The sequence below is a fragment of the Scophthalmus maximus genome, chromosome 12 (assembly GCF_022379125.1).
Source record: "Scophthalmus maximus strain ysfricsl-2021 chromosome 12, ASM2237912v1, whole genome shotgun sequence".
In the NCBI taxonomy this organism is placed as follows: domain Eukaryota; kingdom Metazoa; phylum Chordata; class Actinopteri; order Pleuronectiformes; family Scophthalmidae; genus Scophthalmus; species Scophthalmus maximus.
In genome coordinates, this window is record NC_061526.1 from 7,447,501 (window position 1) to 7,474,688 (window position 27,188).

The following is a 27,188-nucleotide window of genomic DNA, read 5'->3' on the forward strand; positions in this document are numbered from 1 at the left end:
GAGGAAAAGAAGGATGAAAGAAATATTTCTAGATTTATTCATTTTTTTAAACTGGATCATCTGTATTTTTCCTCTCTCGTACCTTGTGATGATTATGTGTTTGTGTCGGGTGCTTTTTGAATTTTCCACTGACCTTCCTCCCTCTCTGCTGTGTCTCCATCTGTTTCCCCAGAGCGAGCCCTCCTCCTCCTCCTCCTCCTCCTCCTCCTCCTCGGAACAGCATGGAGCTGGAACCAACCACGTCCACGAGTCACGTCGCATCGCAGGAGGAAGAAAAAAGAAGGGGACAAAAGTTAGAAGTGGAGTGATGATTGATGGATTTACATCACAGTTATGAGACGTCAGGCGCTGCTGATCCAATCTCAAGACTCTCGGGCTTTAAGGTGGAAATGTTTCTTCCAAGAAAATCCACACAAACTGAGGCGGAGACATTCATACAGTCTGTGAGGACGCTAACCTGAACCATCGCGGCTAAAGGGCCGATGCTAATCCTAACGCTAATTCTGCCTTTTTTTATTTTATTGATCAATAATTTATTGTTTTTCAGCAAGAAACTACATCACAGATGAGTTCATCAAATTGTCATAGAGTGGTCAAATAAAAACATCTGCAATCAAAGAGAAAACTAAAATGAAACCAACTGATGGTCACCATCCCAAACCCCCCCCCCACACACACACACACACACACACACACACACACACACACACACACACACACACACACACACACACACACACACACAATTAAAGGAGTATTAGGTTATGTAGATATTGAAAATGAATCATGCATTTGACAGGAAATGATCACAAACTGTCTGCTAGTAACAGACAGATTAATATGACGTCTCCTCTCCGGCTATTTTTCAAACTCGACTTATAAGTGACTCATGTTGCAAAATGATGGAATGTTAAGTGACTCTTTTTCAAACGCACAGTACAATATTTTCTCTTCAACGTGAGAACCCCCCAAAAAACTACTTTTAAATACCTTGCGATTGAATAAACAACAGTCAAAGTCAGTTCTGAAAAACTTTGGCGTCATCTGCCAACTGTTAAAACGCTCAAAACTTTGTGTTAACAAAGCAAAAAACAACATCACCATCACTATTCTTATATATAAGATATCTGGCCAGAAAAGAAGAAGAAGCAAGAATCCATCCACAGTAATGAGCAAAGACACTGTCGCAATCTGTCAAGGAGGGAGGAGTCACCAACCCGGAAGAGCAGAACCAAACAAATCCGCAGAACTTTCCAGAGTCCAGGAATAACAACAGACAACATGTCTGTTTTTAACAGAAGAGGAAGAAAGGAACGAACCTCGAGGTGTGAAGAGAGGGAACACCCGAGGTCTGATTCACTGATGACGCGCAGGTGAGTCCGAAAACTGGCGGGGAAAAAAACCCACAAACAGGAAGTGAAAGGGACAATTTACGACCGGTCGTTTCAAAGTAAAACAGGAAACGCAGAAACCAATGAAGGTAAAAAAAAATAAAAGAAGAGATGGAGGACCTACAACAGCGAAAAGAGCTAGCAACGTGATTGGTTGAACGGTTTGTTCGTGTTTCCGTTTCTTCCGACAGCGGCAGGTATTAAAGTTTTTGAAAGCAACTTATTCTTCATTTTAATAGGTTGTAAAAAAACATTTTCCCAAGTTAAATTAAACGTAGCGTTAAAAAGTGTAAAATCATGGAAAATAGATGAATTAATTTTTTACGTGGATTGTCCGCCATCTTTTGAATTCCTGGAGGAACAGACGTGACAATATCTGTGCTAGCTTTGAACCAATGAACGACCTCATTGTCTCAGACGCACCTCCTCAAAAGTGAAGACAAAACATGAGGACCGCCCCCTGGTGGCTGCTGGGGACATGGACTTTTTTATTTTATTCTACTTTTTATTTTTGACACTTTGTTGTACATGCAACAACAAAAAGATATAGTGACCAGGGGTGTTTGTTACATTAGAAAACATATATTTTGAGAAACACACGTTTAAGATTTTAATTTGCCTCTTTGTAATCACATTTATTTAATGTTTTCATGCATTGTTCCACATCTTTCTGGAACAAATTGTAATCAGGTTTTTTATTACTAAATTTACATTTGTGAATAAAAAAAAAATTTGCTAAAATACTTACTGAATTTATTACCACAAAATATTTGTCTTCCTTTCTTTGGTTTCTGAAAAACAAAAACAAAAAACACAGCGCTCCATGATCCCGACCGTGCAGACTCTGGCTCCGAATGACCGGCACAAGATGGCGGCGCCCGTAACCGGGATATATTCAGGTTTCGTGGCGTCGTCCATCCCCACTGAGTATTCACTGGACGTATGAGATGGGACTCACTCCAGCTGCTACGACCTGATCCAGTGCAATATTATAACCTTGTACATTGTATATTGACGTTATGTATCACAGCCTTAGGGGGAAGGAAAACAACCATATAAAGCAGGTTACAAAGGAATATTGATTCAGTTGATGTCATCGACCAACGTCATATATAGTAAATAACATGACCATGTACATTAAATATAAAGAGGCACAGGACAAAGTTTACTTCACCATTTATTGTCTATAGTTACATGCATACTTTTTGCTTACAGTTGGTTTTTATTGTGCAATACACAGTTTTGTTTTTGTTCCATTGTCTACGTTATATTACTCCAAAGGTATTTTGTACTTTACAGGCTGCCTTATACCAAAAGTCTATACAACATGATTCATTTCCTCACATGATTCAAAACACAGAACGCCGTTTGTTTGTTTTTCTTCACAAGCCAGTCGCCATAGATACGTAACGTACGGTTGTTTTTGATCATCTCTGCCTTTGGTGCTTTCCGAGTTTTCTACTTTCAAAAACATTAAATTAAGTTTTTTTCGCGCTGCATTTCGTCTCCGTCACTCGGTTGATAGTGGGTTTTATCAGCCGAGTGTCGCAGTCGCAGCTTTACATTCTCGGACGCTGAAAGGCCTTGGGAGTGCTCGCATCCATAAACGCCACCGAGTTTCTAGCTCTGGCTCCTGCGTCAACGACAACGAAACCACCACGTAGACAATCGTATCTGGGCTGTGGTTTTCTAGTTCCTAGTTCCATTTGATGCCTCGCACTTCACAGTTCTTTAGCTGAAATTCATCCCAGGTCTCGAACAAAAATCCACATTTAAACTAACCCTTTTCATATGTGCTTTTTTTTCCCAAATTCAATAATCATGTCCGTCATGTCCATAAATACAGGTTGGCACAGTTCCTAAAAAAAAACCTTTCAACCAAACAAATCAGCCTGAACCAACAACTCACGTACACACCAACACTTAATCCATCTGTAATCAATAATCAATAACAGAGTGCAGCTGATGAGAGAGACGTTTCTCATCGTGTGGTATTTACATACGATAACAAAAGAACTACTTTTAAGCCCTAAAGTCTTTTTTTTCTCCATTTCTTGTAATAAACAAAAAAATGTTAGAACGACAACTATGCGCTCGGAACAGTGTCGGATACTCGACACACGTCTGCTCCGTTTTTATTATTAGAATTCATTTTATTATTATAGTTTCATCTAGGAGGTTGATCATTATTAGAATATCCATTAACCAGGAATCCAGCTAAAAATTATTTCTTGTGATTAGACAATTTACAACGGAAGAAAAAAAAAAAGGCTAATTCGTAAATTACAGCAGAAGTTTATTTAATTTAAATTTTTATTGCACAACTACTACTGTAGTTTTTTAGTTCGTTATTGTTATGGCAGAATCTGTTTCCACTCCTACTTTATTTTATTATCACATTTTCCCCTGTGCTGCTACACTTTGTGCTGCTGCATCGTTTCTGAATTTCCCCTGCGGAGGATCAATAAAGGTAAATCTCATCTCACCAGTTTAGATTATAGGTTACCAGGTAGTTTTGTGTATAGATGAGTGTGATTATCAGACACTGTTCAAAGTGCAAGCTTTTGCTCCAGTAAAAAGACGAATGTACAAATAAAAACCACGAGCAAAGTCCTTGAAAAAAGAAACGCATCAGTGAACATCTTTTATATTGAAAAACAAATACGCGTCTCACTTTTAAAATGCGGTGCAATGAATAACACTACACTTCCCATAATGCTCTGCTTTCGACGTAGCTGCACTAAAAGACAAACGAGCAGCAGTCTCTTCGTGTTGCTCTCAGTGGAAAGCTGAACTGAACTGAGACTTTGACTCGAGATGTGGAAAAAAAGTTGCGCTGATCCTTTTTTACTCGTGGCCTGGACAGTAGAAAAACTAAATCAAAGTGAACAACTCACCGCAGCACGTTAGAAAAAGAAAAAAGCACATTATATAAAAACACCACAGTCCAATCGGCTCATTCTGAGCTTCAGCCAAAACCTAAACTGAAAAGAGATATTAATAATAATCATATACTGTATATTACTGTTGCAAGTCTCTTACACTTATGTATTTATAGTCCGGGGGGCTGCGTTCACAGAGTAAATAAGAGTCATGTGACCTAAGTGCGGCTCCGCCGGTGGTGAAGTGTGGAAGCGTTTATATATACGAGAGCAAAACCACAGCACACAGTCACTGTTCGGTTTATGAAGAACTACAAAAGCAGAAAAAAAAAATCTGATAAAAATATAAGTCATGGCGTGAGCTCGATGCTGTGATATATGGAGGCCAACGAGGTGCTGGTGGCGCTTGTTTTCCCCACACCAGCCTAATCCTGGCGGGCGGCGTCTTTCATCACAGTTTTATTATACTACTGTACGACGACGACTGTATTTCTTAATGTTGAAGAAACACACAGACTTTGTGGGAGTTTGGTTTTTCTCGTCACTTTGACGTCAGCTGACGTCAGCTCACGGGACAGTTTTTTATTTTTAATGCTGCATTGTCAAACACGACGGATTTTGATTTAAAAGTTCTAAAATCAAAATCTCTCATTTAAAAAGTAAAATATAAGCATTTTAAATGCTTCTTATAATCGACAGTGTGATTTGTCCGAAAGAAAAAAAAAAAGATGAATTGAAATGTTAAATTCATTACTCAACAAAGACATGGACTATAAAAACAATGAGATTGGAATTCTCTATGAGCCCATAATCGATTAATACGTCTCTAATTAACTGCCTCGTAATTTTGATAGTTTGTTCATAAGTTATAGCTCATAATCACTGGAGAAAAACTTTGATATTGTACTGATCATATAAAAGTTTTTGAGCAATTGTCTGAAAACAGGCATATGTGTCTGTGGTTTTAAATTCATTTCTTAAAACAAATGTTGAAAATGTTAAATCTGGAGTGACGCTCAAAGACGTTTGGAGACTAATTTTGATTAATCCTCCAGTTGCTCCATCTTCTGTCTCCATAACAACCGTCTCTGCGTTGGTCTGCGGAGATGTTAACATGCATCATGTTGCTTAGAGTGACCAAACTCCCAGAAGTCTGCTGTCCTCTCTCGCAGAGTGTGCGCTTGTTTTAAACACAGGCGCGACCTGTTATTATTCTCTGATAAATTATTATAATTTTTCCCTGATCATCCATAAATTCTTTCTCAACATTTGGCAGATAAGTTAAGATTGCACTACGATTAAGTTTTTGTTGTGCTATACCATGTGTTCTGTAAACACCCCCCCCCCCCTTGTGTACCATCACTTTAAGAGCCTGGAATAATAATATTGCTAATAATCATAACTCGAGTTTCGAGGGAGTAGTCTGAGCGTTTGTTTTTCACAGCTGAGTGTTCGTGGTGAGAGATGAGTGGAGGGGGGCGGGATGTGTGTGTGTGTGTGTGTGTTTGTTTACTGCGCCAGGTGGTTACACACACACACAAACCTCTTCGGTTCAAGAATAGGCGTCGTCAGGGGCAACCGATAAAGCGGGAATCACCAGCCTGTTGCAGCTGAAGAGCTTCATGTTCCAAGAGGCAGCAACAGGCGATGTCAACGTGTGTATGACTGGATTTCATTTATCTTCTTATGTTTAGATGTTTATGATTCATCACCACCTCCGAGCTCCCGCCTCCATCTCACTTCGTCTTCTTCTTTACGTTTTTTTTTTAGTCAGACCACTCATTCTCATCGAGCTCGGAGTCGTCGTCGGACTCGCTGTACTCCACCGCGATGCGGCGAGATAAGATGGTGGCCACATCGTTGCCCACGGGCTCCCTCTTCGCCTCCTGCTCCCGCTGCTCTTGCACCTTCCTCAGCTGGATACCTGGAGGGGGGGGAGAGGAAGAGAGGTGGGAGGAGAGGAGAGGGGGAGAGGGGAGGAGGAGATGAGGGAGGAGAGGAGATGAGGAGAGGTGGGAGGAGAGGGGAGGAGGAGATGAGGGAGGAGAGGAGATGAGGAGAGGTGGGAGGAGAGGAGATGAGGAGAGGGGAGGAGGAGATGAGGGAGGAGAGGAGATGAGGAGAGGTGGGAGGAGAGGAGATGAGGAGAGGGGAGGAGGAGATGAGGGAGGAGAGGAGATGAGGAGAGGTGGGAGGAGAGGAGGAGAGGTGGGAGGAGAGGAGATGAGGAGAGGGGAGGAGGAGAGGAGATGAGGGAGGAGAGGAGATGAGGAGAGGTGGGAGGAGAGGGGAGGAGGAGATGAGGGAGGAGAGGAGATGAGGAGAGGTGGGAGGAGAGGAGATGAGGAGAGGGGAGGAGGAGATGAGGGAGGAGAGGAGATGAGGAGAGGTGGGAGGAGAGGAGATGAGGAGAGGGGAGGAGGAGATGAGGGAGGAGAGGAGATGAGGAGAGGTGGGAGGAGAGGAGATGAGGAGAGGTGGGAGGAGAGGAGAGGAGAGGAGATGAGGAGAGGTGGGAGGAGAGGAGAGGAGAGGAGGAGAGGGGAGGAGGAGATGAGGGAGGAGAGGAGATGAGGAGAGGTGGGAGGAGAGGAGATGAGGGAGGAGAGGAGATGAGGAGAGGTGGGAGGAGAGGAGAGGAGAGGAGGAGAGGGGAGGAGGAGATGAGGGAGGAGAGGAGATGAGGAGAGGTGGGAGGAGAGGAGATGAGGAGAGGGGAGGAGGAGAGGAGATGAGGAGAGGTGGGAGGAGAGGAGAGGAGGAGAGGGGAGGAGGAGATGAGGGAGGAGAGGAGATGAGGAGAGGTGGGAGGAGAGGAGGAGAGGTGGGAGGAGAGGAGATGAGGAGAGGGGAGGAGGAGAGGAGATGAGGAGAGGTGGGAGGAGAGGAGAGGAGGAGAGGGGAGGAGGAGATGAGGGAGGAGAGGAGATGAGGAGAGGGGAGGAGGAGAGGAGATGAGGAGAGGTGGGAGGAGAGGAGAGGAGGAGAGGGGAGGAGGAGATGAGGGAGGAGAGGAGAGGAGGAGAGGTGAGAGGAGAGGAGAGGAGGAGAGGAGGGTGAACAGACCAAAGTTCAGCAAGACATCACCTGTAATATTTGTTCAATGTACAGCCGTAAAAATTATCATTAAAATATTAATACACTCATTAATATGCCATTTCCTGTGAATTTTTAAAATGAATTTTACCGGATTCTTTTCTAGCTAAATTCACAGCGAAAGCAAAACTATCTCTAACAAAATATTTGAACTCGAGCGAAAGCGTTGAGATCCTCCCGACGTCACTGACGTCAGCGTCCGACAGGGAACACATGTTGGTCAGGTCTTGATGGGTTGATAGAAATATTTATTACTCTATGTACATATAAAAGTAGCAAAAACAGCATTTATAACTGTAGATAAACAGACACTTACCCCTACGTATGGCGGCCAGCAGGTCGGAGCGGGCGTCGCTCATCGGGATCATCCCCAGCATGGGGGCGGATTTCCTCGACTGGGGCGCCACGTCCCCGGCTGTCTGGCCCACGGCGGTGGCGTGGGGCGGGGAGGGGTAGTGGCCGGCTGGGGCGCCAGGGGGCGGGGGCGGAGGGGCGGCGGGGGGGATGCCCGAGGGCGGGTGGGAGGGGGATGGCACGTAGTTGGCCGGGGGAGGAGGAGGGGAGGGGGAGTAGGGGCGGGAGAGGGCGGCGGAGGTGGGTGGAACGGCAGAGGCCGTGGCGACGGAGGGCGGGACTGTGGTGGAGTCGAAGGCCGTCTGGGCAGAGGGGATGGTGGGAGGTGGGGGGGGAGGGGCAGGGGGGATGTAGTACTCTGGGATGGTGGAGGGCGGAACACTGAGGAGGGGGAGGGGACGGGAGAGAGGAAAACCTGAGGTTATTGATCATAAACATACAGTAACTGTCCACAAAAGTTCATCGCCACCAAACAAATGAAAAGTCGGATGAACATTTATTCGTCTACATTTGTGAACGTACCCGTGTCCAGCCCGGTAATCCTTGACCGACTGCTGCCTCGGCCCGTTGACCGTCGGATCTCCGCCAGCCGGGAGCCCTTGTCCAGAGGGGGTCCTGCCCAGGGAGGCCACGTGCCTCCCCCCCGCCGCCGCCACCGCTGCCGGCCCTGGGGGCTGGTTGGTCGGCCTGAGAACCCGGTCCAGTGACTGGGTCTGGGCGGCGGCGCTGAGGTGATCCCTGGCGTGGAGGTCGGCGGGGTGGGCGGCGCCGGGGGCCTGGCCGGAGGGGTGGTTGGGGCTCGCTGGGTACGAGTCAGACGCCATTGATCTGTGGGAGGAGATTGTATAGCAGTATAATATGTTTTATCACGTTTGCTTTATTAATTTCCTTATTTTTTAATAAATCTCTCCCAATCATAAAATCTTATATTCCACATGTTCCCCTCGTCTACATTTGAAATTAATTGCACTGACCAAATACGACTTATTCATATTTTCCACTGGATTTACTCGAGCTGTTGAATTTTATGATCTAATCCATAATACATGTGTAATCCTTGTGCTGTAACCCACCTCCTCCACAAGAGGGCAGCACAGAGCTGAAAACACTGCAGTAAAATTTTACCTGAACATTATAAACTGTTAACTACTGTTTAATACTGTGGAAAAAAACCGAGATGATATAAATATTCTTTTCTTATATCGCACCAATTATTGAAAGACTAAACAAACACAAAAATTATAAAAATGTGACACGTCAATTTGTGTCTCTGCATTTATTCCCAGTCAAACGCTCATAGAGCAAATATTATAATCCCTGCTCCCTGAGATTTACCCAACATCGTGTGTGTGTGTGTGTGTGTGTGTGTGTGTGTGTACCTGCTGTCAGGGGACAGCGAGCCCTCGGAGGACATGCCGTGGTACGGCGAGGGCGTGAGCCTGGCGTCGGGTCTGAACTCCTTGTCGTAGGCCAGGACGTTCCACTCCTGTCGCCGGTTACGAGCCTTGCGCACCTTCGCCGACAGAAAGAAACATAGGCATCCTGTCGTTAAAACCTAAAAGATGAATATGAATGATGGTGTTTGTACTGTACGCCTGGTGAGCGAGTGTCTACCTTCTTCACCTCCCTGCCCGGGTCCTCGACCTGCCGCTGCTGCTCCTGCGACACCAACACACACAGAAGAGAGGAGGAGACGAAAACTCAGCCATCGATTATTGATTATGGTGCGGAGGGAAAATTAAAAAAAATAATGCAGGACCGCCCCCCCCCCCCCCACACACACACGTGTCTTCTCACCACCAACACACTAGAAGACGATGGACGAGGAAGCCAGAACAGAACAAACCAAACAGTGGTGTATGTGTGTGTGTGTGTGAGACCTGTGACCTTGTGTTTCCCCTCTGCACTACGTGAGTGTCTTACCTGCGTCAGTACTTCCTCTACAGTAGGTGAGTGAGTGGTGTGTGTGTGTGTGTGTGTGTGTGTGTGCAGGGGGTTAGAGTGTGTGTGCGTGTGTGTGTGTGTGCAGGGGGTTAGAGTGTGTGTGTGTGTGTGAGTGTGTGTGTGTGTGGGGGGGGGGGGGGGCAGGTTAGGGGGGCGGGGTTGTCTTACAGAGATGGACAGGGGGCTCCTGGGTGGGGCCTGTCTGGAGTGGGGCCTGTCGGGGTGGGCCGGACAGCCCTACAGAGACATGGGAGAGAAACAAGCTGCTGCGTTAGACTGAGCCGAAGAGGAGGAGGAGGAGGAGGAAGGTGTGTGGAGGAACAGGTAGAGGAGGATCATACGTCCTCTGGGGAATATTATTTCTATGTAAATGGGATATTTTTTTCAATTTCCAGGTTGAAGGAGCAGGGAACAGGAAAACGTGAGCAGCATCAAATAGAACATTCTCACACACACACACACACACACACACACACACACACACACACACACACACACACACACACACACACACACACACACACACACACACACACACACACACACACACACACACACACACACACACACACACACACACACACACACACACACACACACACACACACAAAAACGAGAGCCCATGGAGGAAAGTGAATCTGAATCTATGAGATATAAAATTCTCGACGTCAGTTTTTTTTCAGCTCGTTTGATTAACCTGATTAACGCTCGACATATTAATAATTAAAAGTCTGAGGATGGTGAAGCTGCGCAGCTGCTGCTGCTGCATCAATAAGCAGTTACACAACAAAGAAAAAGCTAAATGTACAGTCATAGAAAAGCATTAAATCAAATAACAGCACAACAACTAGGCAGGAGAAAAAAAATACATTAGCAAATTAAAGCAGGAGATGAATTTTCTTCTTACACACATCCAATACACAGCAAAGACACAATGGCGCACAAAGACTTGTACATACTGTATTAACTGTATATTCACACACACACCTTCTGCCGTCGCTTCTCCTTGCGTTTGTCCTCGGTGGCCTGCAGCATCTTCTCCTTCCACAGGTTGAAGAAGTACGACGGGTCCGTGTAGAACTTGAGGGCGTCCTTCTTGTCATCTCTGACGGCGGGATGGAGATTAAAAACAATCACAAAGTTATTCATAACTATATCAGAGTCTAAAATTAAGTCCAGCAGTATTTGTCTATCAACCGAAGACACCTGGCACAATCAGGCTGAGGTTCTGACCTGTAGGGGCTGAGTTACAGATCTGTAGGGGCTGACTCACTGACCTGTAGGGGCTGAGTTACAGACCTGTAGGGGCTGACTCACTGACCTGTAGGGGCTGAGTTACAGACCTGTAGGGGCTGACTCACTGACCTGTAGGGGCTGAGTTACAGAGCTGTAGGGGCTGAGTTACAGATCTGTAGGGGCTGACTCACTGACCTGTAGGGGCTGAGTTACAGACCTGTAGGGGCTGACTCACTGACCTGTAGGGGCTGAGTTACAGACCTGTAGGGGCTGACTCACTGACCTGTAGGGGCTGAGTTACAGACCTGTAGGGGCTGACTCACTGACCTGTAGGGGCTGAGTTACAGATCTGTAGGGGCTGACTCACTGACCTGTAGGGGCTGAGTTACAGAGCTGTAGGGGCTGAGTTACAGACCTGTAGGGGCTGACTCACTGACCTGTAGTGGCTGAGTTACAGACCTGTAGGGGCTGACTCACTGACCTGTAGGGGCTGAGTTACAGAGCTGTAGGGGCTGAGTTACAGACCTACAGGGGCTGAGATACTTGACCTGTAGGGGCTGAGGTACTGACCTGTAGGGGCTGAGGTACTTGAACTGTAGGGGCTAACTCACTGACTTGTAGGGGCTGGGCTACTGACCTGTAGGGGCTGAGGATGTTCAGCGGAGGAGGTTTGTCACAGCGATGGTACATCTCCACCACCGGGTTGGGGACAGAAGTCCGCGACACGACCTGCTGGTCCTGGATGGTGCTGCTCTTGAAGGCCTTCCTCATGTTGATGTCCTGCAGGGAGACTGAGGCGGAGGAGGGAGGAAGAGAAGTTAATAAAGGGGAATTTCTGGACAATGCACTTCTGGAACACTTTGAAATATATCTTATTAATATCAAATATGATTTGAGTCTTTCTGTAACAACAGTATGGATAATGAGACAATTACATTTGTCAGAAGATGGATTGTCATTGGATTTTCTTTTTGATTTCCAGAGGAATATATCAAATATTAAATCATAATTCGCAAGTCTTCAATTCGATGAAAACAAACTGAATGATTAATTCTGTCAACAGAGGTTTTTCTACATTACCTATTCCCACCACAACTGACAAAAGAATAATCAGAAGTAGTATGTGAGTAGAAGCTAGTTAATTTATTGAACATTGTCAATGTCACTCTTGTTTGTGTGGTTTTGACCCAGGGATTTATGGCTTTATGGATTTTGTTGAAGGGCATCCTGGGAATGTAGGAAACTGAAGTACAGGAGATGAAATACAAACTATAATGGCAATAATAATAAAGGCCTCTACATACATTACTAGCAGAGCATAAATATGTAATTAGTGAGAAAAATTACAAATTATAAAGCAGTAAACAAATATATTTAGAATATCTAAAAAAAAAATATATATATATATATATATGAAAAGGCACGGAGAAGTCCCCGGAAAATTTACGAAGCAACATTTGCGTTCTCGCAATCTGATGTTGATTTTTGGAATCATTCAGGAGACAACAAGAGGCGATAAGTGGGACAGTGCAAGCTCATGTACAGAATACAGAACAGAGACAGGTTCAATACTGTACACACACACACACACACACACACACACACACACACACACACACACACACACACACACACACACACACACACACACACACACACACACACACACACACACACACACACACACACACACACACACACACACACACACTGGGTAATAGGACAGCAGGGACAGATTAGTCTTAGAGCTTGTTGTATCGGCTTCACACACATCAAAGACACACACACAGCAGCTGTAAGGGAGGTCTGTGCGCTTACCCTGTGTGTGTGTGTGTGTGTGTGTGTGTGTGTGTGTGTGTGTTTGTAAGGAAGCAATACAGAGCTTGCGTGTCTGTGTGTGTGTTTGTTGATGGTTCTCATAAAGTCTCGTTGAGTGTTCTGCAGACTGTGTGATCATATGATTTGTACACATTAAACAGGAGCCAGAGTGTGTGTATGTGTGTGTGAATGTGTGTGTCAGACACAGACAGAAAGAGAGTGAGAGACGGAGAAAATACGACATGTATATGTGTCAATCCTTAAACCCCAGAAGAGATTTTAACAAGACTGTAATGCTATCCAGGATCTACCAGATGGCTACACACACACACACACACACACACACACACACACACACACACACACACACACACACACACACACACACACACACACACACACACACACACACACACACACACACACACACACACACACACACACACACACACACACACACACACACACACATCTCTGACTGTCACACTAACGAGGTTAAACCATGTCAGTGTGACAGTGTGACATATGCTCTGACCGATTATGTGCTGACCGCCTGTATCTTACACTTGTGTGTTTGTGTGCGTGTGCAAACAAGTTATCAATAGTATTACAGATTTAACCTCTGACTGTAACTGAAGAACTATTGCCTCTTTGATCTCTATCTGTGTGTGTGTGTGTGTGTGTGTGTGTGTGTGTGTGTGTGTGTGTGCGTGTGTGAGCATGTGTGTGTGCGCGAGCGTGTTTAATCATTCCTTCCTAAACTTCCGTCCCGGCGGCCAAATGAATAATCCACAAAACTAGCAGCTAATGCAACTTTCATTCAGACACATCTTCAAAGAGACCTCTCTCGCACACGCACGCGCACACGCGCGCACACACACACACACACACACACACACACACACACACACACACACACACACACACACACACACACACACACACACACACACACACACACACACACACACACACACACACACACACACACACACACACACACACACACACACACACACACACCACACGTCGATTGCTGCTAACAACCAGATTAACGTAGTAAACCGTCCGATCAAGGGACTGACGTGGTTTACTGAGGCCCGACTCTCACAACAACACCAGATTAATAGTGAATTTTAATAATCAGTTTAATGTCTGGAAGGCTCATGTGCAGCATCTGGCCAGAAAAGAAGAATCTTGTTAATGAAGTAAAAGTAAGTTTATTAAACAGATGAATACGTAAAAAGTAGAAACAAATGAAGAACAGACGAGTGGTGAGTGGGCGGAGGGAGGGAGGGAGATGGACAGAGCAGGAGGAGGAGAGGAAGAGGAGGATGAAGAGGAGGATAAACTCTCTTTCAGAGGCCAGTGTGCTGCAGAATGACGAGGCAGTATCGGTGAAGAGAGAGGGAGAGAAGGAAAAGGATAGAGAGAATGGAGGAAAAGAAACGGAAGTGGGAGGCAAAGAGAGGAGGAGAGGGAGAGAGTGAAAGGGGGAGGCATGGTGAAAAGGAAATGGAAGGAGGAGAGAGAGAGACGGAGGTAGAGAAAAGGGGAGGAAACAAAAGGGGAAAAAGGAGAGAGGGAGAAAAAGAAGAAGACGCGAGAAATAAAAGAGAGAAGAACAAGAGAGGTTGGGGATGGAGGGAAGTGAGAATAGGAGAGAGAGAGTGTGTGAGAGGAGAGAATGTAAAAAGAGAGAAGGATGGAGAGAGACGAGGAGACGAGGAAGGGATCGATCAGTGTGAGAGTAAAGTATGGGACATGAACACACGTCACGTGACCGTTCACAGGCATAAACAGGAAGTAGATTGTCTCCCAGCTGATTGCTTAGCTACAGAAAAAATGGTGAAACTTAAGAGCAGGAATTTTCTTCTGTTGGAGCGACGACGCAAAGTAAATTTTCCGGACATTTTCCAGAGTCAGACGCGTTCCCACCAACAGGAAAATCTCAGGCATCAGCACAAAGGTCATTTGAATATGATGATGATGATGACGATGATGATGACTGTACCTTCCTCCACCGTGGAGTCGAGCTGCGTGACTTTCACAGCCAGCTGGTCCACTCGCTCCTGCAGGCTGCTCATCCTCAGGTAGAAGCTGTTGGCCTCGTTAAACAGTTCTCCAAAGATGTCCTCTGCATGGCGACCTGCACACACACACACACACACACCCTTAGGTTTGATACTGTGACAGTAAGAGATTCACACTCTGTCGTTCACCAGCTGAGCGTTTAATATTCACAGAGGAGAATCAGCAGCAGGAAGTCAAAGTCCCCACTTCATTTGGAAAAAGGGAGATCATACAGAGATGATGATGATGATATATGCCCACAGTCTGACAGATTAATTAGTTGGCCGATAGAAACCTTTGCCAGACACACCGATCGGTATCAGCGTTTGTTTGCCGATATGAAAACTTTCACTTTACAGAATAAACAATAGGGAAAAAAGATGTGCATTCACGCTTATGATGAAAAAAACGTTAATTTTCTCAATTCACGTTCTACATATTTTTTGTTTTTCTTTTTCTTTATAGTTATATATAATAAAATATGTGGTTAAACTGACCTTGACCTTGGTAACATGTGTATGTTTTCTTTGTGTGTGTTTTTTATCGGTGTAGATGAACATGTGATGGATGAATGTATTTGTCGTGATGTGCAAAGGCAAATTTTTTCCCCACTTGGAAAATAAAGTCTATCTTGTCTTATCTGTAATAACTTAACCTATACTCTTGTTTTTCATATTTAAAAGTATTTACCAGGATGCAGAAATGCAGCGTTCCTCAACAACACTCGACTGAATCACAAACCTCTGCCACAGCGTCTTCGTCTCGCTCCGTCTCCGCCCACGCGATGATGACAGACGGAGCAGAGGCAGATCACTCACTCACAACGAGCTGTCGCTGAATTCAATTTAGTCTCCCGACAGTTAGTCAAATTCAAACTGCCCTTTTCTTTCTCTCTCCACATTCCCAACTGAACCGTCTCTTTCCCGGTGTCGGGGCCGAAAGGGAGACAGTATCTGCATCACACGTATGAATCAACTGAGCAAGTTTTCCCATGAGCCGTGTGAGGCGGAAGAGGTAAAGTGAAAATGCAAAGATCTGGGACTCTGCTGCACGGCAGAGCGATGACTCACCAGGTTGTGTTTCTGCTGCTGCAGCCCAGTTATAAAAATGAAACACGGCGAGCGCTTCGTCTTCATGTGCGTTATCGTTTCTATAAAAGTTCACCTTGGATTCTTTTACAGGCTCCATCGAGACGCCTCACAGTCGACACGGCCACACTTAACTCCGACTCCTTCTTCTTCGGCTGAAATGCATCTGATCAGGACGTGCCGACGAGGCCTTTTTCTCGTCCCGAGTGATGTGTTTACACAAACTATCTCTGTCAGAATTCACTACTTTCGGGTGCGGTTGCACTTAAAAGTGCTCAGGATGACAGACTGACATCTCACAGCCAGCTGTGACGTTCTAAAGTCCAAAGATAAACTTTTCCCTTTTAAAAAAAACGTTTCCTCAGACTGCGACGCCTGTTTGTACTCACTCAGGCTGCCCAGCTGTTTGATGATGGCGGCCAGGGTGCTGTTAGTGACACACTCCAGCTCGCTGGTCACCCCGTCCGGCAGCGCCCCGCGGCACAGGTGCCGGGGCTCGATGTTCCTCTTCACCAACGGCATGCTGCTCTACTGCTCTGAGGGAAACACACACACACACAGACAGGAAAAAACAGAGAGGATTTCGTTAGGACGCCGCCGAAAAAATAAGCAACATTCCGAGACGGATAGGAACAGAAGAGCAGAGGCGGAACAACGGAGGAGATGGTGTTGAGCGGAGTCGTCTATCCGCTGTGGGACACAGGCGGCTCATCGTCACGCTGCCTGATGTCGATGTGGCCGCGACGAGCCAAGAACATAATGAGCCGGAAAGACGTTTAAATGATGCTAATGAGCCGCAACTGTAGAGAGAGAACGAGGGAAGAGGAGAGAGAGATGGAGGGGTGAAAGGAAAAAGGGCAGAAGATGAGAGGATGAGAGAGAGAAAACCAGACCGGGTCCAAATCTAGTAAATGACTGGAACATTTGTTGTTGTGCAAAACTGTCTACAATATGCATATTTGACATGAGCATATCGTTTCAGCCCTTTATCCGTTTGCTTCCCTTTGCTCACATACATATATATGTATATATATATATTGAAGCACATGATCACGTCAGACAGAAAGAGAACGTGAGCAACGGAAGTTCGTTATTTTTGAGAGCCATGATCATGTGTCGGTTTTAAAATATTGTATTTTTGAATTCTTGGTGCGTGTGCACGTAAACTAGTGTGGAAGGTGAAGGTGTGTGTGTGTGTGTGTGTTCGGTACGTGTGCGTGTGTGTGTTTGTGTGTGTGTGTGTGTGTGTGTGTGTGTGTGTGTCTCACAGGTCAATACCATTGTTACACACTCTCCCACATCTAATGTCATCACTGGAACAATTACTATAGCATTTCCAGTGATGACAAGTATTAAGCCGAGTCGAACACAAACACAGCAACTCACTCACTCAACGTGTGTGTGTGTGTGTGCGTGTGTGTGTTCACGTGAACCACACACACGTCAGCTGTGATAAAAAGAGACGACAGTAGTTTGTCCTCTTTACGTCTCTCTCTCCCTCTCTCTCTCCTGCTCGTCCTCCCTCTAATCGCTTCTGACGTTCAATTACACAAACCACCTCCGACTGTGGAGGCTCGTCTGAGGAGTGTGACCGAGCTTCCCCGCGTGTGTCTCAGTGTGTGTGAGTCAATGTCGACCCCCTCCCGCAGCTGTTGTAAATAATCCAACACCGTGGCTGTTTAATAAAACATACACGCTGCTCCTCGTCCTCCGCCGTGGCTCTTCATCTCTGATTTGTCTACTACTTTCTCTTTCCCATCACCTTCCCTCCGTCTCATGAATAAATCAGCGAGGCTGAATGTCTCGTCCTCCGACTCCCCCGGTGCCCATCACAGAGACGGTATTCCCCATCTCTGCGCTGATCTCTGTGTGTGTGTGTCGGTGAGTGTGTGTGCTCAGTGCAGGAGGAGGGACCAGGGGGACTGAGAGCGACGCTGCTGAGATCTAGGTTCACGATGTAGGTTTACACGCATGACGTGGATCTCACACACACACACACACACACACACACACACACACACACACACACACACACACACACACACACACACACACACACACACACACACACACACACACACACACACACACACACACACACACACACACACACACACACACACACACACACACCAGGGCCAACGGCACAACCAACAAATATTTCATCTCCAGACCTCTGGTTCACGTCTCCGTCCGTCCGTCCTCCTTTAAATACAGAAATCCAGGTCAGACAGTGTCACAGTGTGTGTGATAACCTGTGTTGTCACTATGTATGTGGATGTATAGCGTTGCGTTATAGTATCTGCTCGTTCTCTGTCGGACGCTGGCGTCGGGAGGATCTAACAAACGCTACTTGGCTTTTGCGACATCGCGCCACGTGATTATTTGGGCGAATCGATCGCTTCTGAAAACTAAATGATAAAACACTTTAAGCAAAAAACTATCAAACCTGATAGTCATTTTAATTCATTACTCTGTCATTAGTCTGTCTGATCTGACCAACAACAATAAGTAACCTCAATAAGGAAAACTTGACCGTCAATATGATGTTTTCAAGCCCCACTTCGTGAGGATTATACTATTCAAAGCATTCGGAGACTGTATGAGGCCACGGAAGGAGGGACAAAATGAACAAGACGCCGAGGAGGAAGAGGGAAGCGGGGCTCCGAAAGTGTGCCGCGGAGTTATGGGAACGTCGTCATGGCAACGCGCTGAGGAATCCGCTCCGCCGGCTCGAAAGTGGAACTCGTCGCGCCTCCGAAAATAGTGTGAGAGAGACGGAGAGAGGGAGGAGGAGAGAAAGGATGGAACCTGGAATGTAGAAACTTTGAATTCTAAGCAGGTTTGCTGAGGATTTGTCGCCGTCTGACACCTGCGCTCAGAGAAAATCTCTGGGGAGTTCAGTGCTTCACTGAAATAGAAGCACAGGATGTTGTCAGACAAGTTCGGGCAGTCAGAACTGCAGGAAGGCCGCTTCAGATCAGAGACTCACGACAAGATGAAATAGTTGAGGGACACTGCGGAGAGCAGATGTCAACACTGTGGACAAGAGGAAGTAGAAGGAAGCGGTTTCTAAAAGAAGCTTCTTTGGGAAAACACGCTTGTTATTCCTGCTCCTGCTGAGATGATGATGGACAGATCGTTTCGAAAGAAACATAACAATTAAGATAATGCTCACGTTTGCTAATCTGTCGTCGCAGCAACCTTGCTGCCAGGCAAGGCAACTTCCATTGGTGATTTTCATGTTTTAGCTCAAACTCGAGACTACATATTCATCTAAATGTTTTTAAATGATTAAGTTAATCTTTCAAAACTAAATATCATAAGTATATATCATCTAAATTCATCAACAAGGCCCGGGGACCCCCACTGCCACCTCCCCTCCTTCCCCATGGACATTACACGTTATATTAACGTAGGCACCACACTCACATTTAACCATCTGTGACCCCGATATTTATTGTAAATTTATTATTGAATAGTGTGGATTATATTTCATTTCATCTTATGTTATTTTATTCTATGTTATTCTATATTCTTTTTCTAATTCTGTGTATATATGTTGACTGCTACATGCACCTTAATAACAGCAAAAAAAAATCCTCGTATGTAACCTGTTACCTACCTGGCAATAAAACTGATTCTGATTCTGAAATAGTGTTGTTTTTTTTTGTTGAGTTTAATACAATTTGAAGAATTCCATGGTACAATAACTTCGACACCACAAAGACACTTTGACACCACCGCAGGTCGGTTACACGTGACTCACGTGCTCGCTGTTTGACACCGTTTCAATTTACCACCTCCTTCGACCTCCTCCAACGACCCCCCTCCCCTCTGTGGGTGTAATTACAGTTGTAATCAGATCAGACGTGATCCCTCTGATCCGAGGCCGACTGCAGCCCGGTGTCTCTCCGGAGGTGAGGAGCTGTTGGACCCAAACGTCTCCCCAGAGGGAGCAAACTGACGGACTCGCTCTGGTTTTAAATACTGTGACCCACTTTTTTGGGGGGGCATATAATTACATATAAAACTAAATAATTTCTGACATGTGAACATGAATTGCTTTAGGGGCGTTTTTTTGGAGACGGAAACATGACGAGGAGCTGATTTAAATCACTGGCCTCATACAAACTAATCATTCCTGCAGGAGGTCGGCTAATGCTCTTACTGCTCGGTCTGCTCGGCCTTAGAGACTTAAGCGCGCGCACACACACGCACGCACACACACACACCTCCTGTGCCGTCTGAAAGGTTAGCGACTCACCCTGCAGCCTCCCACACTCGTCCCCGTTCTTCTGCTCCACATGAGGGTCTCGTATAATTACGGCTAATTAGTTTCATACGGTAATTAATGGAAACGACAGACCCCGATTCTTTACGATGACTTAATTAGATAATCGAATGCACGAGGGAGCGGGTTTATACATTCGCGCCAGTACTACATTTGAGCTGAGCTGGTGCTGTAAACTGTTTTCATATGAAAAGATAATGTGACGAGCTTTATGCAAGCAGATGTATATCTCAAGGGTTAAGCTGCTCATTAGCTTATAGGAGATCTGCTGCACCAAAGCTTAATCCTGCACAGTATCGCACATTAGCATGCGAGCTGCCTTAAGGCAAAGCTAGTAGCAGGTAGCTAATGGCAGGTAGCTAGTAACAGATAGCTAGTGGCAGGTAGCTAGTAACAGATAGCTAGTGGCAGGTAGCTAGTAACAGATAGCTAGTGGCAGATAGCTAGTGGCAGGTAGCTAGTAGCAGATAGCTAGTAGCAGGTAGCTACTACCAGATAGCTAGTGGCAGGTAGCTAGTAGCAGATAGCTAGTGGCAGGTAGCTAGTAGCAGATAGCTAGTAGCAGGTAGCTACTACCAGATAGCTAGTGGCAGGTAGCTAGTAGCAGATAGCTAGTGGCAGGTAGCTAGTAGCAGATAGCTAGTAGCTACTACCAGATAGCTAGTGGCAGGTAGGTAGTAGCAGATAGCTAGTGGCAGGTAGATATTAGCAGATAGCTAGTAGCTACTACCAGATAGCTAGTGGCAGGTAGCTAGTAGCAGATAGCTAGTGGCAGGTTGCTAGCAACAGATTGCTAGTGGCAGGTAGCTAGTAGATACATGCCCAATAGTTTATGGACTGTTACTCCTGTCCTGTGCTGGTTTTCAGTCCTATTTTTAATCTGATAACTTGTATTTTAAATCAGATCATCAAAATATTATTTTATTTTTCATCAAATATTATATACTGCAGAATTGAATCTAGACTTCAGGTTAAATCGCTGTAATTGGTTGCAAAGTGTCACTTGCAGAAGAAGCTACATGGAGTTTTGAATTACAAATACAAAAGATACAAAAATCAAAAACAAAACCCCCCACAAATTAAATATATTTTTTTAATATTGCTGACTAATTTTGAAATATATCCTTCCAAGAACTTCCAACCACTCGTTCCGGAAGAGTTCCCGTTACTCGGACAATCTCCAAACTTCCTGGAAACATTTCCCGAGCTCAGCAGTTTCTTTTTGCGTTGCCTATGAAATATACATGATCTTTTGTTTTTGTTGTGCGGCACAATGTACAGATAACCACCACCACTTTTACACCCATGTCAGCAGCTGTGATTGTGAGCCGAGGCCTGACTGACAGTCGGCCGTGAAAACAGGAATGTGAGGGACACGGAGCTGATGTTTTATTCCCAGTCGGGATTACTCTGCTCTGCACTTGGTCGCTCGCCAGTCGTCGGCGCACAAAAGGCGCCAGCGTCAACGAAAAGGCAGAACAAAGCAGGAAATGAAAAAGTGGGATGAGCTCTTGGCTGTGGAAAGAGTCTGAATTCAGAAAACGGCAGCTTTGTTTCGTTCGATGTCACATAAAATGGCAGAAGTCAAACTAGACGGAGGGAGATGATTTAAATTTCATCTGCACCGATTCAGGTTCATTTTGACCCCAGAACAGAACAGAACTCCGCCTCCTCCTCTCCTCCTCCATCCTAAACCCTGTTTCCTCACTCCTGCTTCTCTCTCTCTGATGTCTGTGTGTGTGTTGATGCTCTCGGGTATCTCATTGTACAAAATGATCCTAATTACAATGACAACCCCACCACCCTCCTCGCTTATCCTCCCCAAAATGACATTATGCGTAACAGAGCCAGAGAGGAGACGAGAGATTTTTTTTACGCTTCCTCTCTCTAGTTATTTTCCTTCTTGGAGAAACTGCCGCAGCCTCCGGTCGTCTTGTTGAGCTGTTGTCATGGTTTCTTGTGAGTGTCTTAATTTTTGGCTGGATAAGGAAGTGACCAGAGCAGGACTGAGAGAGACAGAGGAGTGTGTGTGTGTGTGTGTGTGTGTGTGTGTGTGTGTGTGTGTGGAAGGTGAATTAAAACTTAAGACAAAAAAGAGCCAAAGACCCCGTGACACAAACACACTCCATACTACTCCATAGTAATCACTAATAGCAGGAACCGAATGCTTAATTAATAATAAAGGGTAATGGATGCTTCTCGGGGATTTGTACACAACACTTAAATGCTGAGCTGAGGCGTCTCATCGATCCAGTTTAAACACCTCTCATTTCCCCTTTAGCCCGAATATCATGTATCATGTCAACGGAATCATTTCTTCCAAAGGTAAAACTGATGAGAATTTAGTTGAAACATACAGAAACATGTGTGTTCCTTCAGAAAGCAGCTACAGCTCGAAAAGAATCAAATCTAAATATATTTAACATCAACATGAAACTGCTCCTGAACAACTCGCGCTGTATTCCACCATCTTCTGTTCTCTGCTAATGTGGTTGGTAAACAGGTCAGCCACAGAATGTGTGTGTGTGTGTGTGTGTTTGCCCCTCCGCGACCCCGTCTCTCACAATTAAATGTGTCGGCCTCAGCGCGATTGCAACAAGTCATCCGGCAGAACCATGTGACCTGTCACACACACACACACACACACACACACACACACACACACACACACACACACACACACACACACACACACACACACACACACACACACACACACACACACACACACACACACACACACACACACACACACACACACACACACACACACACACACACACACACACAAAGCAAACTGGGTCTACTGGTGCGGGGCCACTAGGAGAGAGACGGGTCACATTAAGGCTGAGATGTGTCACTATGTCCCAGATTCCCAGGACTGAGAATTTGTCCATACGACTTCATGGTTTGAAACGAAAAAACATCTTCGTCCAGACGAAGCTCTGAATCAGAAATAATCTCACACCTGAAAATTTATACCACATGTCTATTCACGTACACTGGGCATGTGTGTACCAGTGGATTAATAACCATAGAGGATTGTGTGTGTGTGTGTGTGTGTGTGTGTGTGTGTGTTTGTGTGTGTGTGTGTTTAAGTGTGTCTCGCCTTGAGGCAGCCCGTGAGCGGGGTGCTATTGACTATTCCAAGAGTAATTCCCACTGCCTTCTAATTCCCTGTGACAGGCTCTGAGACAAACTGCAACTTGGGATTTGCAACAACCAACATGTTGTGGAAGAGAAACTTGAATCTGCTGCACAAGGATCTTCTCACGGTGCTACATGAAGGAAAACCACACACATACACACGCACGCACGCCTGCACGCACGCACACACGCACACATACACACACACACTGAAGGACGTAGACGGAGATGGACGCTCGATCAATCGCTTTGTCAATAAAGTCACCAGCGACACGCCCATGAGAAGCCCCAAACTCTGCCCATGGCAACCGTCGCCTGGTCAAGCTGCCCCATCGATCACCATAGCAACCACATCGCCGGGGTGAACCGGCCCCATTGATCGCCATGGGAACCAAGGAGCCTGGGGAAAGAAAATTGCTGAGTAAGACCGACTCCCTTGGGTGTGGCATTAAAACTGTTAGTTTGAGTAATGGATGATAAAAAAGAGAGACTTTATAGCGATTAAAGTTTCTTCTTGGCTCATCCACAAAGCAGACACGCGCGCACGCAGGCAGGCACGCACGCACGCACGCACACACGCACACACACGCACACGCACACAGTTAAAGCAGCGAGGTCAGGACAACAGGACGTGGGAGAACGATGATGAAAATTGTGGGGGGGGGGGAAACCCAACCTGGCAACGCTGCCGGCAGCAAGAGATAAAGTTCCTATCAAAAATAAATATTTCCCGTCAACAACAATAATAAAAATAATGCGGAATTGTTTGTCCCGCTGTCTGAACCCGGAGGGTGATAAAGACTTTGTGAAAACCTGCGTGTGATGCTTCTTCTCGTATCGCAACATTAACAGTAACTCCTGTAGGTAATCCCATCAAAATACATCGACAATATTATGTCATTTCTCTACTACTGCACCACTTGATAACATATCACCAAAAGCAACACGTGTTGCAGGGGTCCGAATGAATAACAACATCCAATCCCACTCCCTGTCACCTGGAAGCCTTTACAGCGACCACATCTGGTTCAAAGAGGCGGCGGAAGAACAGAAAAACGAACACGCATCTGGAAAACGTATCACGTATAACGTGTCCTCTGCCCCAGGGACACGGAGGCGTTCCTGGGCGGCCGACTCCTGGAATACGTATCACTGTGAAAACACAACGGTCACTCCTGGAATCTTAATCATCCTCTTGTGTGTGTTTCAGCAGAGAAACGGTTCAGCGCCGGCCGTTTTCATCTCCAGCACAAAAAACACTCAGCGAATCGGAGATGTGATCGTTTTCGAGGATGGCCGACAGACGGCCATGTTTAAAACTAACACCCCTAAACCTAAAGTCCAAAAAAAATCACTAAAGTCGTCCAGACATTCGGTCAAAACCTTCAGCTTCCGGCGATGTTTGCGCTCAGAATCATCGTGCAAAGGGATCAGAAGTTAGAAAAAGGAAAACTGATGTCACCCTTGAGTCAGGACACGAATTATAAAGCTATAGTTTCATTTACCCATTAAACATCAACATCATCACTACTATAATCCTGGCTGTATTGTGGCTTGCGGTCGGGCTGCGATACAATTAATAAATCTGTAAAGGCAAGACAACTAGAAATTCCTTGTGGGAATTGTGCGTCTGAAAAACCAGAAACGTGCCATTTTGTGGCCAGAGCAGAGAACGAGCACAGCGTCACAACTCCTTTGTGAGCTTCATCCCCGAAGTGAGAGTGTGTGTGTGCGTGTGTGTCTCTATGAAAGCGTTTATACTTATTTAGCGTTCAGCTTTCTTCGCCCTCCTTCCTCCATGATTTGCTTATGTAAGGCATCAGCGCAAGCTTCTCTGAGCAACGTCGCGTATGAATACAACTCTGTACTGCACAGATGATTTTCTCTCACACACACACACACACACACACACACACACACACAGGAAACCTATTATCTAATCACTGCTCTAGAGTCTAGACGTGAAAAGACTCTTGTATATTTGCAGATGGTGACGTCATCTCACTTCCTGGTCTGTCCAGTTCATCCAATCAGAACGTTTGTGTTGTGTCAAACATTTCATCTATAGAAATCTAAGAAAACACAACATCCCAGAATCCAAAGGCCTGAAGCTGCGTTCACGCTGAAGAGAATTATCTTATTGAGCATTAAGCATCACAACATGTTTCAAACACCAGACAAAAGCAGCAGATCTGACGAAGATGAAGAAGAATTCAGGAAATGTTTGGTCATCGATAACTCATTTTTATCAATAGCCACAATGGCTGCAGATAAATTCCCTATTGGTCGACTGAGGGAATCACACGTTCACCGACGTTTATAAATCAAGAGAGAAGTAGAGTCACGTTCTCATAGAGTCGCCCTCTGCTGGTCAGTACACAGAATACAGGCTTCACGCACATTGGCTACATGCATTTTCGTATGCAGTCTAAGAATTTACATATATCGTTGACTTTGATGCATTTATTAAACTGAATAAAGGTAAAAATATACGTACGGGGACTCTGCAGTTTTCAGATGCAGATGGATTGGAATAAAAATAATAAATAAAGAAAATGTTTCCACGCATTGTACAGCTGCAACAGTTCATCGGTTAGTGATCGACTACTAAATCAAACGCCAACTATTTCGATAATCCAATAGTTTTTATGGAAAAAATAAGGCAAAATTCTCTGATTTCAGCATCTTAAATATGAATATGTTCTGTTTTCTTTGCTCCTCTGTGACAGAGCACTTATTGAATATCTTTGGTGTGTGGACCAAATTACACATCATCTTGGGGAAACACGATCGACATTTTTCACCACGTTTATGACTTTTTATGGAGCAAACAAGTGATCGACAGATGAATCGATTATGTAAATAATCGTGAGTTGCACTCCTAATGCATCGTGCATTGACACCTGCAGGCTGCTGCTGCGATGTGACACGGATGATGTCGGAGACTCACTCACGTTAATCCTCCGCTGCTCTTTATCCGCTCGAGCCTCGAACACGAGCACGTTCACGTTCACACCCACCGGTGACATTTTGTGGCACGAGGAGCAGGCGACACTTGACCACACGACGGTCACGGTCCCTGATGATGATGATGATGATGGTGATGATGGTGATCGGGGTCCACACGCCTGCTCATCAATGAAGAGACTGATCGCTCGCTTTTCGTGTTTTCATGCGTGTGCACGCGCGCGCGCGACGCGGCAACGATAACAAAACGGCGCCCTGCCGCCTCTCGTGCGCGCGCAGCCACAGGCGGCGTGCGCGTGTCAAACATCACATTCACCTGTTCTGTTCTCACCTTTTTCTTTTCTTCTTCTTCTTCTTCTTCTTCTTCTCCTCCTCCTCCTCTCGGTGATTCGGCCGCTTCTGTTCGCCGCGTCGCCGCCGCTCCGCGGTTCATTCCAACGCGTCCATGTCCGCCGCTCGGAGGAGGACGAGGAGGATGATGGATGGAGAGAGAGAGAGGAAGAGGAAGAGGAGGAGTGGACGCCTTTGAAGTGAGGGGTCTGGGGCCCTGGTGGTGGCGGCGCAGCTGCGTGTCTCTGGATTCTGTCGTTTCCACGGCAGCGTCCGCCTGAAGAGCGTCAAGCTGCGGCTCGCGTTGAAGAAAACACGCTTCCGTTTGACATTTCAAAATAAACGTCGCGATTGAATTCGCGATTGTGGGGACTAGATGACGTCAGATTTTAACAAAAAATATATATTTTATAACATGTTCATTTGATTTTCTCTCATGTTTTCAACATGAATCCTTTATTTAAATTTGTATTAAACAACAGAATGAATGGCCTTAAATTTGCACATATAGAATATCCTCCTTTATTTTACATCTATAAAATATACAATATAAATATTAAGTGACAAA

At 45.6% G+C, this 27,188-nt stretch overlaps 1 protein-coding gene and 1 long non-coding RNA gene across 5 annotated transcripts in view; both read right to left on the reverse strand.

Annotated features, from left to right (window-relative positions):
- Positions 1 to 1,409, reverse strand: part of LOC118285707 — a 22,050-nt gene extending 20,641 nt beyond the window's left edge. Inside the window, exons 1-2 of the long non-coding RNA XR_007031902.1 lie at positions 1,320 to 1,409; positions 134 to 227 (exon numbers count right to left, since the gene is read on the reverse strand). This is a non-coding gene — a long non-coding RNA (uncharacterized LOC118285707). The remainder of the gene's footprint in view (positions 1 to 133; positions 228 to 1,319) is intronic.
- A 1,146-nt stretch (positions 1,410 to 2,555) lies between these two features.
- On the reverse strand, positions 2,556 to 26,923 carry zgc:109889 (uncharacterized protein LOC553542 homolog). 4 transcript variants are annotated; one of them, XM_047336251.1, is made up of 11 exons: positions 26,622 to 26,922; positions 16,272 to 16,413; positions 14,736 to 14,870; positions 11,541 to 11,694; positions 10,655 to 10,772; positions 9,836 to 9,904; positions 9,338 to 9,382; positions 9,103 to 9,236; positions 8,246 to 8,551; positions 7,686 to 8,104; positions 2,556 to 6,197 (listed from the first exon to the last, which is right to left on the reverse strand). In XM_047336251.1, exons 2-11 carry the CDS (start codon positions 16,402 to 16,404, stop codon positions 6,040 to 6,042), a joined length of 1,671 nt encoding a protein of 556 aa, XP_047192207.1. In that variant the 5' UTR covers positions 16,405 to 16,413; positions 26,622 to 26,922; the 3' UTR covers positions 2,556 to 6,039. The 4 variants fall into 4 exon arrangements, with proteins under 4 accessions (XP_047192207.1, XP_035462899.2, XP_047192208.1 ...); XM_035607006.2 differs by having other exon boundaries at positions 16,272 to 16,418; XM_047336252.1 differs by lacking the exon at positions 26,622 to 26,922 and adding an exon at positions 26,278 to 26,488.
- Positions 26,924 to 27,188: the final 265 nt, after the last annotated feature.

What these genes read in the sequence shown, in the direction of transcription:
- zgc:109889 (XM_047336251.1), bottom strand. Translation starts at nt 16,404, where the DNA reads ATGCCGTTGGTGAAGAGGAACATCGAGCCCCGGCACCTGTGCCGCGGG. An exon ending in CAAACAGCTGGGCAGCCTGA is followed by an intron (nt 14,871 to 16,271) that starts GTGAGTACAAAC and finishes GTGTGTGTGCAG; the next exon opens with GTCGCCATGCAGAGGACATC. An exon ending in CGGGCAGGGAGGTGAAGAAG is followed by an intron (nt 9,237 to 9,337) that starts GTAGACACTCGC and finishes CTGTCGGCGAAG; the next exon opens with GTGCGCAAGGCTCGTAACCG.